Raw genomic sequence first — 14,705 nt, forward strand, 5'->3', positions numbered from 1 at the left:
TGTAGACGTTTATTCCTACGAAGGGCACAAGCGTTGCGCACTATACAATATTGTAAAAATGAATCGCAAGGATGGTTTGTGATTGAGAATCTTTTGTTCTTAGTTTATTTACTGACAATGCGACAGAACGCATCTGGCGCAGAGTGTGAAGCCTAGCACCACCTATTGCAGTTCTTATAACGTGCGTCTATAATCCACATGGTAATAGTTATTTGTATTTCGCGATAATGCATATTGGCTTAGAGCGGCCTGAATGTACCTTAAATTGAAGTGGTTTGGATGTTGGCGTCTTCATGCATTCGCAAGCACGTAATAATAGCATTAAATTATAAGCAACTTTGCCAAATTTCTAAGCGGCTGGTCCTTTTTTTATTTTACATAGACAAACTGTGGAATATTTCAACAAAACAATTCTCGATGAAATTGTTACACTATACGGGCAAATCTATTGAAAACAGGGAAACCACACGAGCTCGAATGGGAAATATATGCGTCATTATTGGTAAGAACTAGTCCTTAAATGGCCGCGTGTCAATAAGCAAAAAAGTTAACATCACAAATATGTAAATTAAGTACAACGGTGATCAATAGTAATTCAACTGATGAGATTTTTAAACTTGCAAAAAAAAATTATATATTGATAAAATCATTGTCTCCGGTGGACAATATTCTCGAAGTTACACACTGGGTGCAGTTATTTTCGTAAATGTTCGGGTTTAATTTTCCTCTATTGGTTCGGCGGTGTCTTTTGGCATTTGTAGAAGAAGCGTATGAGACTTTTAAAGCAGGTGAGTTTGTTCTTGTAACTTCAACTAACGGTATTCTAGAACAGTAATCTGAAATCTCGTTTCAGCCTGTAGTAACTTGATCCAAGGTTTAAGTTAGTCACATTAGCTATATCTGCAGACTTCGTGTATCATTGTTTCTGAAGAGTGTCAGATCAAGCCGCTATCGTACGTGGAAATAGATTGGCTAAGGCACTCTAATACGTGTTGACTATTGTTATCCAGCAATTCGGATTATTGTATGTGGCGTTAATTATTGTTGACGGACAGAAAATAAATACTATATTGTATATCTGTCAATGTCACCGTCCTTTATACAACGCTTGTTGTTGATCGGTACGCAGGCAGGTTGTCTACGTCCTTCAACGTATCGATCGGGCCTCATCCATAGGAATAACTTTACTACTATTAACAGTAACTGTATGAAGTAGTTCCCAGTTAAGTCGACGATTCGGTGCTATTTAGACAATGTTGGTCACAGGTCGGCATTCGCTAATCATTTGATTATCAACAACAAGAATAACTGTGGCTGCACCTTCCTGATCATCTAAACGAAAGCGAGATCTTTTTGTTGATGGGTGCGGATGATCTGATGATGTAGATTGTTCTTCAATTATTTGATTGCTGTTACGATCATTATTATTATTTGTGAAACAGTCTGAAAACAACATTGGAAATATATCATCAGGAGCGCTAGCCGCAGAAACACCGAACGCAGAAGAATCGTGAGAAAATACCTTGAGGCCCCCATTGCCTCTTTTTCATCCAACTCCGGTCATCATCCTGCGGATCATGGCAAACCCCCTAAACCTATCGGTGATCTTACGAATAGCGCGACGATGCGGAATGCGATCTGCTTCGATCCATTCAAGGGGATGCCCCCTTACATCATTAGACGCGTCAGTATCTCCTAGACGCCACCGTTGTAGTCAACGTGTCGCTGGCGACGGGCGACTTACGTTTCAGGCCACATACAGCGCAGCTCTCTATATCTATGCATATCTTTAGACATTGGCAGGGCATTCGACCTGTGATGGGTGAAAATTCCACCACTGGGCGCATGCCAGCTGCGTTAGCAATATACGAATTTGATTTCGTTTTGTCGTGTTACCCCGCTGCCTTTGTGTCCTATACTACAGTCCTACCTTCAGTTCGGTGGCTGTCAGATTCATCAACATAAACAGAGCATTCCTCTAAGTGATGAGTGGACGGAGGTCCGCAGCAGAGCAGAAGTAAAAACAACAAATTCAAAAATGGTCGCAGCAGCTTCTGTCGGAACTTCTTTTCCTTAAAGCTGCCAGCATTAACCACACGTATACTTCACGCGAACAATAGCAACCGTATAAAAAATGTAGCACATTTTATAGTGAGATGGCACACACATTAAGCATAGAAACCTGTATTTCTAATAGGATTTACTGTGCCTTTTAACTTCCCAACAACTCATTGCCTTTGCGGCAAAAGGTCGACGCCAGTAGACTCTATCACCACTGTGATTGCATGACATTTAACCGTAATAATCATTATATATATATATATATATATATATATATACTATATTTTAATGCGATTATGAAAACTCTGATGGTAGGATAAGTGTGTATGTGTTGAAGCGTTTAAGCGTCTGTATGATTTGCATTGTTTTTTGTTTACCCTTTACGATTAGACGTAATCATAGAGTCTGATAGTGTGTCAAGTGCCGTTAAGGCAAAACATGGCCTGTGTGCTACATATGAACAATGATATATGTTCACCAAGATTACCTACCCTCTCACGCTGGCCACCTTTCTCTGTGTTTCCCAATCTGCTGTTCAACTGTGTCCGACTTGTTCATTAATGTGATAGCTTCGTACCTGAATGATTCTTTTTCATTCTATACACGTAATGCAGTAGTTAAGTCTCAGTCTATTTGGTCGTCGCGCGTCTCTGAGCGTTTGCACAGACGATAGCAAAGATCAAGCGTTACGGCCACTTCTGTTCTCGTCTGTCGTTGTCGTTAGATTTCACATTGTTTTTGCTTGTGGCACTGTAAATTATGCAGTTGCCCATACGCTGCCGTGTATTTGTGCTCGTTTGTCCACCCTAAGAACAGTTAGTTGCTTCTCAATCATCTTGTTTGTCATGTGTCCTATTCCTGGACGGACCTGGCCGGCGGCCACGGCCCTAAACAAAAATCACACCGTCTCATTTACGTAGTTACCGTTTGCTACGGCTGGCGAAGTTACAGACGTAAACTGAAACTACTATGCTTTAGTTCTACCAACCACTTTCGCACTAATGGCCGCCTATCAGTAGGCGTCATTGTGGCTATCATAGGTATATGTGTATTTATGTTTGGGGTGTCGTCAAAAGCAAAAAACAGACTGGTGGGAGTTACCTATCTTTATGGCTTGCTCACATAAAAATCGCTGTTGTGCGACGGCGTGAACCGCGTCGAGCTAACGGTTGTCACGACCATTGCGGGTACTTCAACACTAATTTTAATCGTACCGTTAGCCCTAGCGACCATAATACACACTGTGAAGATAAGCTACTCCAAAAAACGCCTACCACTTTTATTATTAAACGAGCAATTGACGTACTATCGTTTTTGACACAGCAGGATCATAAGCCTTCAAATTCGCAGTCGTCAATTTGGAAATACTGTGTTATAATGTCTATCGCTACACATGGCGCTCGACATGGCGACGAGAAGACGCATGTAGGCACATGCGTCACATAGGCGATCTGCGCCTGTCGGCTGTATGGTGTACCAATGTCCCACCGGCACCAGCAGAACGCTGAAATAGCAGAAGCTACTGAGAAAGCAACGAAATGCAATAGGATGAAGACATCCGTTGAAGATGAAGATAACTTGGTGTATCGCTTAGGGACGGTGACGGCGCTGGCGCTGGCAATGATAGCGGTGAAATCGTTTACAGAAGCTGTCGACAACCTTGCAGACGACAGTACTGTGGTGCTTTGTTCTCCAGTGCTGTAGTATGCATCTCTGTCAGATGTCGTAGTAGACGTTCATTGTGAAAAATTAGCAGAAAAGGGTGGAGAACCCCAGCGATTCTTTCTCCATCTCCCGATGCCAGCATCCCACCCAGCAGGACGCGACGTGGCAACGATGAGGCCACTGCTGTTACCAAGTTTAGGGTCGTTCATTTTTTTTTATCATCACTGTTATTACTAGTAGTACGTATATCTGCTGCAGAAAAATACAGATAGTCTAGTGGTCAAATAGGCCCCGTTGTAGTAAAACATAGGCAATGGCGAGGGTAATAACAGACGTAAGGATGTGATCTGCCTCTTCTATGCTGATAATAAAAATACCCCTCAGCGATATGGAATAGCGACCACGCTGAGCGAGATTAAGTGGAACGAATTCGTGCCAAGTTGCTGATTTATTCCATAAGATTTTGTAGTCGGTCTCCGCCAAGTAGGGACGGTGGCTAGGTATTGGCAAATTTAGAGGTACAACATATGAAAATGTTCTGACCCAAGTGGGTCTTCCATAGAAACGAAACATGAGAATGAGACAGCGGCAAAGAGTGTTCTGCTCGCCGGAAATCTTCGACAAGGCTACGAACAGCTATCAACAACGTCGATCGATTTGTCTTAATGCAGGAACTAGAGACAGGCAATCAATGTAACCCAAAAGTTACCTAATGATGTTTGCCTAATTGACGGGTGCTCAGTCTCGTAGCGACTACATTCGGGCTGTAGGTTTTTAGCTAATTAATTAGATCGGATATACCGCACGTTCCAGAACACCAACGTTAAACTTACTTAAACTCGTCGAAAGAAACGAAGCTGGTCTGTAAGGTCATTCGGTTAGTGGCTAACGGAATAGGGGAGCTTTCCGCTTGAAGCCATCGAAACTCATCGCTAACCTGTGTAGCGTTCGTGCGGTCAAACTGACAAACGACGGACATACGAAAGAACGCACGGCATATACATCGAATGAAGCTACATATGAGTATTCACTAAAGCGGTTTTAATAAAAGGAATGATGAAAAGTTCTTGTCTCGTATCAGGGAAAAATATAGAGGTAAACTGATTTTGAGTTCTGTGAGAAATAGTGATTTAGTACATAAATTTAAGTGGATAATTCTCAAATTAACTATGATTTGTGGTATATTTGAACAAAATTCATTGGTAATCCAATAATTAAATGGCGTACTTTTAGCTAAAAAAATATTTAAAAATACATGCTTCATTATTTTGCAGCTAATTAACCATTTGTGAGGAGAAGATAATAGTTTATGATGCCTATTATTATAATAGAATTATTACCATTATATCTATGAAGATAGGTGGCATCACTGTCTCTTTTGCTATTTGCCATTCAGGTGGAGATCGAACGGCAACATAAGTCGAGGGGCTGTACCGAATGCCTCTAGACTAAAAACTTGTACATCAAGGGCTGCACTAAAATTATTCCGTAAAATCTACGGAAAAAAAATAAGTATTCATTAGGGCAATCCGCGACAGAGTCTTGTCTGGAAACTGCACAGATTTACCGAAAAACGAACGGAATAAACGCCACGTTGACAGCAGACGTTTTATTATACTACGGACAGAGTAGCAGATAGTTTCGGGATGCATATTCTGCTGAAACATGCTACAAGTATAGCATCTTCATCCACGCAGAAGACAACAAACATGACCTCGGCAGCAGAAAGAACCTGGTTCTTAGCAGGTGACTTTAGCACTACCTCGATCCTTCTTTTGAAGAGTGCAAGCGGACGTTGTCCTCACATTGTGGATTCAACTGTAGAATTTCTACAGCTGCTACAATGTTAGGCGGCGGTACTAGAAATGGTTTCAGTGACCTTTGAATGAGACGTCTGTATTATAGCCGTCGCGACGTTGCTGCCTCTTATGATGATGATCATGAACGCTGCTTCGTGCTGCTCTGGAAGACAAGTGTCCAGCGACGATTTGTTCGTGAAGTAAATGGATTAAATTTTAACGGGGTGATGCAGTGAGTCAGACAACGACCAGAGGCCGTTCGCCTCGTCGCGCGTTCTCAAATAAAATGGACATAAATATTCACGAGAACGGGAGAGACAGAGAGAGTTCTATGCAGGAACAAACAAATTTCAAGTATCAACGGGCCGCATCACACTAGACTTTTAAGTAAAAATAATAAGAAATACAGTGTGTACGTGCGGCACGGGGTCAAGTTTCTCATTTTCGAGATATGCTGCACGATACGTTTAAAGTTAAACAAAGCTGTGTTTCCAAACGTCGTTGCTTTGGCTACGAAATAAACGTTCATTATTGTTGCATATCTTAATTAGGTAGGCAATGGCTAAATGAACTGTTCCGTTTCATGTCGTATATGGTATCTATTATTTTAGATCATTTATAAAAATTCTCTTTTTCCTATTGCCGTTTGTATATGAGGAACTTTACTTAGTTACTTCGATCAGTTGAACTTCTCATTGGCAGTCATTTCAACATTGTTATTTTTTTTTTCATTCCAAATAACATTTAATCGAATCGATTGTTGAAAGAAGACTATCATATGATGGAATCATTAACTTGATTTTATTACGCATATATCGTCAATGGATTTATGCACAAAACAAAATCGGTCACGGAACGGATGAGACGGTGTCAGTAATTGAAAAAACAAAACGTTACTTAAATTTACAAGGCGTTTTTTGGACTTGTTTATCTTTTCAGGGAGGATCTCAGCAAGGTCTGGATTCAGTTGGCCGTGGTAATACTGGCGCTGCTGTGGGAATCGGTAGCCTTAAGCGTGAGCCTTCATATCCGGACTTCAGTCGCTACCGAAATATAGGCCCACCTTCTGATGGCGCTAGCGATACAGCTTCAACTTCATCATTGTTCCCGGGCGAGTATACTGGGCCGAAGCTGTTTGTCAAGCCAAGCGCCAAAAGCAATCGTTCGATAATTCTTAATGCTCTAAATGTGGTCCTCGCAGGTGCCGTGAATGCTGATACGAAAAAACGTGCCACGAATGTAAGTAAAAAGATTTAAGCTACCTTGCGTTGCACGTTCCAGGTGAGACGTTGAAGGAACTTATCGATCGTGGATACTATTCGGCATCTGAATTCATGTACATTCATACAAAATAGGATGCCACGGCCGTCATCGTTTGCAGTTTCTGTCACACCAATTCGAGGCACATTCTAAAATAAGAAGGATCTAAGAAGAGTATACTTGGCCCATGACTTTTCGAGACAAATTTTTAGTCTTTGTTCAACGTAAACAAAAGCAGAACTCTTTTGATTGTAGGATAAGATCACGTCACCCGCTGCTGAAAATTACCTTCCTAATATTTAGTAACGGACGAGATAGAAGTTGCGCTTAAAGCCAAATTTAGACTTCGTTTCATATACATAAATCAAACACCAGCTTTACAACTCACGCTGACAAATGTATCGATATAAAAACAAAAAGTAAATTATGGAAAAATGGAGAAAAACGCACTAGCAGAGAAAGAATCACTATTATCAATTTGAGTGATGATTAAAGCATCACAATTCTAATGTAAACTGCTCGACTATGCAGTATACTGTGTCTAGGTCCTGTGAGGCTGGATCTTTTTTTACGTAATTCAGGACAATCCACGCCGAAGTGGTCCGGTTGTTTGCCGTAACTTGTCTACCGTTAACATGACTGTGATAGCTCCGATAACCCAGCTAGCAGCAAACATTTACAGAACAAATCGTGCGTAATAGAGCTACGCTTGCCGACAAATTCAACTTTGGTGTGAAATGTATGTCGTTGCCTCACACGATCGTATCACCTTTAACATTTCGACTACTTCTCTATTATTACCGTTGCAGAATTTCTCTGCTCATTTAATAATAAGTTACTGCTGTAGTTGAGCTAACCGTGTGCACCGGAACTTGGAAATTTTGGAACATCAATTTCACCCAGTTAAGGGTTGACAGTGACTAGCATTCAATATATTTAACTAGCTGCTTACTGTCGGGTTAATATTTCTAAACAACAGGTATAGCCTACCTAAGTTTCTACGCGAAGCTCCTAAACACGCTTCAGACTATCCATCATATCCGGGGGTGGCCGGCGACGGATTATGAAGCGCGAATGGGGATTTTTTTGGAGTACATGTTACAAAGAATTGACCATTTAATTCGGTACACCGAATGTATGTGGCTACAGCATCCCTTACGACCGTAAACAATAACATTTGGGTCTCTAAAAGGTTCACGGTTAACAGAGCAAAGTAACTAGCTGAGACGCTTAGTTAGTCTGAAGTAAATTAGGTCAGCTAAATAAGCTAGCACTATGCTTGCGACCATTACGATTCTTGTTATAATTATTATAATAAGAACAATTATCATTAGTACCATAATTAATCTTAGGAATTGTGTACGTTGTGTGGTAGGATCGGCATAGCATCAGTCTGCCCTGTCCTAAAGCCAGTTGCCCGTCCACGGTTTGGGTTCGTGAATACAAGCAGCTACTCCTCCTAATTCATACCTAATATATTTAGTTAATAATATATCCTAATATAATAATAATAGGATAACATCTCTAATTTAACGGTTTATTTTGCAGAATGTCGGTCAAAGAAAAGAATTCATATTGTCCGTTTTGTTCAGTAGTTCCCAAGTATCGTTAGTTCGTTTGCGTGATCGTGAGCAGTTCAATACATCAAATATCATATTAGTTGAATCGCTTACGAATTACGCCATCTATTGCTATTTTCCTAGTTCATCTACTAAGGGCTGTTTCTGTGAGTCCTGTATTTAGTCCTGTTTGTTATCCAAGGTCCAACCCATTCATAGCAAGCCACTCATATGCGCCTGTCGGCTCCTCGCCCCAATTTGCAGTAACCCGAGAGAGCAGAACGTACGCTTATTTCTAAAATCAAATCATTGCCGTTTATTTATATGGCGTTGCCTTTTTGGCCTTTGCTCATTAGCGTATCGAATCGACTTAACGATTGAGGTTGCCTCGGGATTATATTTCCTTACATAACGCCGGTCCAAATGATTTGTACGGGGCGTAACCAGGCTTCACGCAATATCCCATACCGCATTATGGTCCAACGCTATGTACGTTGTATACGTATATATACGAACTTACTGCAGACTGTTATTTCATGTTCTCGAGTAGACCTAGGACCGTGATTCGCCTGTCGTTCACGCGTTCGATACGACGATAACCTGGCCATATTCCTTGCGGTCTGAACAACAGTAAGTGGGCTGATTTTTTTTACAGTGTCTATTGAAGAGGAGATTTGTTGTCGACCCTTCATAGTTGCCGCCGTTTCCCTGGGGGTGATTTATTAAGCTGCCACCCAATGATAGAATTTTTGGTTGAGTTCTATTATATATTTAATCTACTTGCAATGCGAAAAGTGGATGATTGATAACGCTAAACGGAACTAGTCTTTTTCTATTTTGATACGATTGTGAATGATCGTGACATTGGTAGCTGAAGGCTAGCAGTGGTTCAGCGTCTCCGAAGTAGACCTTTTGTCATTTGTCTCTTGACCGCGTACACGTTCAATGCAGACCATTGATTAGGTCTATAGAAGAACACCACCTTAACGGCGAGGATTCAGCGGCACCCCTAGCGGTACAACAGTAAACGCATAGTCGGAGAAGTTTAGCTAGCGAGGTGATGATCCAAGATGTAATAATGAAAAATACTAGTTACCCATCTAAACTCATTCGTAGGAAAACGAGAGCTGCTTTCTGCCAGTGTAAGCAGGTATCGTATCGAACACCATTGTCAACTTACAAATGTCAGAGATATTCAACAGTGGCAATGTTACTCGGCAATAAACACGTGATGCAAAACGTACAAACTACATACATTATTTTTGTTTGTATACGAACTTGTCGCCTATGTTATGGCATTTATTTTCTAAATATTCTCTATTGCACGATGCAATAGGTAGTAGGCTATGATGGTAACGGCTGCAGTGCATCAGTGTATTCATTGCGCGTTGCCGCGCCAACGCCGCCATTCCTGCATCTCGGGTTGTTCCAGATCTAAAATTTGAACACCCGCTCGTTACTATGGTGAGATGATGTAATAACAGCGCCTTGTCTACATCACCAAACCCAAAAGTGACTAACGCCACGATTCAGTGTCGATTCGGCTACCTGTAGCTTACAAGCGACAAGCAGGTGCTGACCGTGATGTCCTCCGACCAAAAGGACAAAGATGCCTACAGCAGCGTCCTCCCAATAGAACGCAAGCGTGAAAGAAGTCCCAGTCGAAACCCGAACCTTGTTCCGATCGCTAATAGCCGTACAAGGAACGACGAGGGCAAATGAACTGTTAGGTTGCTCTTGCTGCTGGTGCTGCTAAAAACAAAGTAAAAAAAAAAAGCCCACAAAAATAACCCGATCCATGTGGATACTATTATATTACAGTACTAATAATAACTGGTTCGACGCCTCGTTGCTGCCGCCCAGTGCATATATATATATATATATATATATATGTATGTATATGTGTTATTTACCACTGTCAGACATTGATTTTCTCCCATCCATTGAAAATGCTAGTCTGACTTACATAAACAACGACGCACGTGTATACCAGAGACTTTTGTCGAAGCTGTTCTATTTGTGTTGCGGCTGCTGCTGGTGCTTTTACACGGGTTCAAGCTCGCTGTTCCCACAGATACGAAGCTCTACACGACAACAGGCACTTCACGAATGCCGCAGGACAAATACACCCAGGCGTAGGTACGGACGCCAATACGGACGGATACACTGAATTCCGAAAGGTGCACACATACGCGCGGCGACACATACCTACTGAGTGACCGCTTGTTGTTGTTTATCGGCAAAAATCCATTGAAGGAATCCGACGTCTACTATTATTATTATTAGCAGCTTTCGATTCTACCTCTTCATCGACATAATTCAATCTTAGTGTTCGTTATCACTTTTATTTCTTTATTATTCCCCATTTTTTTGTTTCGTTGCTGTCATTGTTATCCTAACCGACGCCGCTGGCGCCGCTACGGTTATAGCCGTGGCGTTCTTCCGTTGTGTGCGTAAAGCAGCGTGTGTTTGCCTGTTTGTTTTTGGCGGGCTGGTGAACGTGCGCGACTCGTAACATTATTATCATTACGGGCCGCCTAACACCGTTAGTGGTTGGAGATGATGCTGGCTATGGCGGTTTTGGCGACTGCGGTCCGTTGATCGCCGTCTATTTCCTTCTTCAACTTCGAAATCAGCTACATTTTGTTGTCGCTGCTAGTGCCACCGAAGTCGCAGTTCGCCTATTCGGAGATCTGCCGTAAGGCGGGGGACGCTGTGGGGTGGAGGGGGCAAAGAGGTTTCGCATTCAGCCAGCTCCTGCTACGCCTCTCGATGCACTTGGACAGACGTCGACGCATCAGTGCATCGGCGGGTTCATCCTTTCCAGCTTCATTTTCGTCTTCATATTTGGCGATTTTTTCGTATACTTTTTCCGTTGCCTGCGCTATCGCCCGTGATGATGGTGCTGATGGCGACGACGGCGATGCTGACTCGGCCGAAGCCGTGGCCACAACTAGCAGCCACTACGAACCCGCGCGGCCTACCTATGATCGACCGCTGGTCAAACTAGCGACGCCGATGGCCGCAGCAGCAGTGGCGACTGCAGTGACGTCGATATAATTGAACGGGCATTTATCGTAGCCGGCGGCACTGCGCTAACCCAGAGCCGATTGAGCAAAAGAAACTTATACTATTGGGCCAAACGCTGCTACCGCTGTCGTAGTCGACCAGCTATAAACTGCAAGACGGCAACGAGGAAGAGCGAACGGAAAGAAGCTCAATTTCCCGTCTCCTCGACACCTTCGTTCCTTACGTTTTGTCCATTCGCTCATTGCTCCAATGGAGCCGACAGCTGCGCTATCAACCAGTAAGTTGGCAAGCTAGCCGGTTGTCGACACGTAGCCAAATCATCGAAATTAATAATACTTCTAGTATTACTTGTCGTTTATTCATTTTTCTTTTTACTCGTACGCACCCCTTCTTCCTCGCAAAGTTTGCCCATGCATCTGCCGACTTGGGCATCTATCGATTCATTTCGATTTCATCGGTGTTCAATGTCACCCTGTGATTGTTGTTTTCGTTGCTGCTCCTTGGTTTTGTTTTTCACGGGTAGCTTTACATAGAAAGAATGCTAAGAAAGTATAGAGAATCGCAGAGTCGCTGCTGGCTGAGGACGGGTCAAAGTCGCCGTCTTGCCTCTATAACCATTGTAAGCCGCATCTAGGATTAAAGCAACTATATATACAAAGTTGCTGCTGGTCCGGAGAATTGCCATGTGGCTGAAGAATGGTAAGGAAAATGGAAGGTAACGGGCGATGGAAACCGAGCACGAAACGAAGCATCGAACGAAAAACTATCTGGTCGGATAAATGGCTTAAAGTTGACACCAATCGGATTAATGCAACATTAACCAATTTTCATGAACTAACGAATTACGTTTTTATTTGCTTTTCTTCACTTTACGTAAAGCGCAGTGCTGATGTTACTGAAACACTGGGTGCTATCTTCGCATTATCTTCGAATGAGGCTGAATTCGTCTTTCAAACGACGTTTAGATAATAGAAGATGGTAGAAACAATGCTTAGGCTATGTAGATGTACAAATTGATGCGATAAGGACACAGAATCAATTAAAAACTGTCTGTATATGATTTCCTGTCTGTGATCGGGCCATGAGACACTATTTCCCACAATGATAGCCTAAACGGAAGAAATACCAGTCAGTCCTTTGATAGACGTTCTGTAGCTGAATTGAGCTTTGCTAGATAACAAAAAATAAAAACAGATTTTCCTGACGCACTATCGGCAAATTTCAATAAGCCGGTATTGCTTGTTCGTTCTGCCAATTTTTTCCATACGCCTCAGCCATCGAATACGACGTTTCGAAAAGCGTTCATCCAACAAGCGACCGACTCCCAGACACTAATCTTTGCACAACTCCGTTATATTGACTATTTGTTCAGAATCATCGCGTCGATTACCTTATAAATGGCTACTGAATAGTGTGCCCACGAGATATTTATTCAGTTACCTAACTCCGCCAGTCTTCGTTACATTGTTGTTGTCGCATTTACGCCTTCGAAAACGTAGTAATGTTACAAGCTAACACAGCATTCACTTCGCTGAAGTGTTATGGGGCTTGAAGTTGATGAGATATATGAGTAGATGTGCCACCATTGTGCGTATATATATGTGCCCATATACGCAGTCACCTCTTGGCGAACAGATTTGTGCCAAGATGACCGGCCGATCGCCCGATCCCGGCCGGCTTTCGTTTTCCATTTGCTGCCCATATGGAATACGTAATGTGTTTTGGTACGTGGTTGTGTGTTTGTAACGGAAGAATACGCTTCTCCATCATCTTAACAATATACTGTAATGGAATCTAAAAGGTAATGTCTATTGTAAATTGGATAGAAGAGCGACGATAATGTTGATTTAGAACGATGACTGTTTTTGTTAATGTTATCGTTTAACATATACAAGTTACATTTGTTTATTATGACTGAATTTACTTTCCTTTATTCGTATTTGGTCAATTGATGTTGCCTTCTTCGACTTTGGCTTAAGGGCGGATTGGCAAGTAGACGTCTGGCCATTTTTTTTTGCGCAAAAAAATCTTCCGGTTTTTTTCGATAGGCCTGACTTTTGCAACGGAATCGATTTTCGCATCCAGCCAAAGGCTTTGTGGTTCTCAAGTACTATCTTGTTGCTGGAAGTATCAGAAATGCTGGTTGGAGCTGAGAGTGTGAAATCGAACGTGACAGATTTACATATTCTTTGTGATACGGTGCATGTTTATGAATTAGTGTGTAGGCGGACGACATTTTATAATGTGAAACAACTGTAATTTACCATATAGAGATAAGGTACTATCGTGTGCTAGGTCGTAGCGAACATGTGTGAGATACAGAGATTCTCCCGTACGTTTAGTCGACGACTAATTTTTATTATGGTTATTCTTACTTATCTATTCGATGTCTTCACATTACTCTGTTGTTAGGTTAGGTTAGCTTTCACACCAGCTACGATTTAGTCAATACAAAATTATTTTTAATTGACAAAATTCAGAAACCTTTGGCTGAATTTAAACTTTAACTAATTACACACGTAATCGGTTAACGAGTTTCCGGCACAGTTATTTCATTAGAAAGGATCGCCTTGCATGTGTACTGTTTTTTTTTTACTCGGGTAGTCTATGCGTAATATTATATCACCAAGCATTAAAAGTTCGTATCATTTCTTTTTACAGGAAATAAATGCAACCGACGCCAAACACCTTCTGATACTGTTCCGGGGTGCGAACCTTCAATTTCGCGGTATCTATACGTATAATCCGGACAGAGAAGAAGTAGTAAAAATTTTCGGGGCAGGCCCCAAGAACGTTACGGAATCGATGCTCGACTTGTTCTACAAGTACAATTCAGGCTCGAAGGGATTCACGCAGATTCATACGAAACATCTCAGCGCCACAATAGATGCGTTCACCATCCAGAACTCATTGTGGACGGTGCGCAAGAGCGTAACCAGCAAGTTCGCAGCATCTCACCACGCTCGGTCCGGCGACTTCATGTAAAAATAACACGAATAAGAATAAACATACAAACGAATATATAAATAGAGCAGTGAAGTCCTCCGTTGTAGTAGTAGACAAACGATACCGGCGACAAACGGCATGATTATATATTCGCCCGATTTTCGCGCAAGGCCCCAATGTAAATGTGGCAGAAACACTCGAGTATACCGATAGTGGTCGCCATTTACGACAAAAAACAACGCTAGAGCCTCACAAGGGTAATAATATTAATCTTCCTAATATTCATCATAGAATAACAATTACGTGAGTAACGCTCGTATTAGTGGATATTGATGGAATAGGTTACATTGATACACGAAGCCGATGGAAGCATCACACGCCTCCG

General features: G+C 42.0%; 1 protein-coding gene across 6 annotated transcripts in view; it reads left to right on the forward strand.

Annotated features, from left to right (window-relative positions):
• Positions 1–14,405, forward strand: part of LOC111265281 (patronin) — a 98,117-nt gene extending 83,712 nt beyond the window's left edge. For all 6 annotated transcript variants that reach the window (XM_022841827.2, XM_022841824.2, XM_022841826.2 and 3 more), the window contains 2 exons: positions 6,465–6,764; positions 14,036–14,405. In XM_022841827.2, the coding sequence (XP_022697562.1) occupies positions 6,465–6,764; positions 14,036–14,359 (624 nt within the window). In that variant the 3' untranslated portion in view covers positions 14,360–14,405. The remainder of the gene's footprint in view (positions 1–6,464; positions 6,765–14,035) is intronic.
• Positions 14,406–14,705: the final 300 nt, after the last annotated feature.

The sequence above is a fragment of the Varroa jacobsoni genome, unplaced genomic scaffold (assembly GCF_002532875.2).
Source record: "Varroa jacobsoni isolate VJ856 unplaced genomic scaffold, vjacob_1.0 scaffold_952, whole genome shotgun sequence".
In the NCBI taxonomy this organism is placed as follows: domain Eukaryota; kingdom Metazoa; phylum Arthropoda; class Arachnida; order Mesostigmata; family Varroidae; genus Varroa; species Varroa jacobsoni.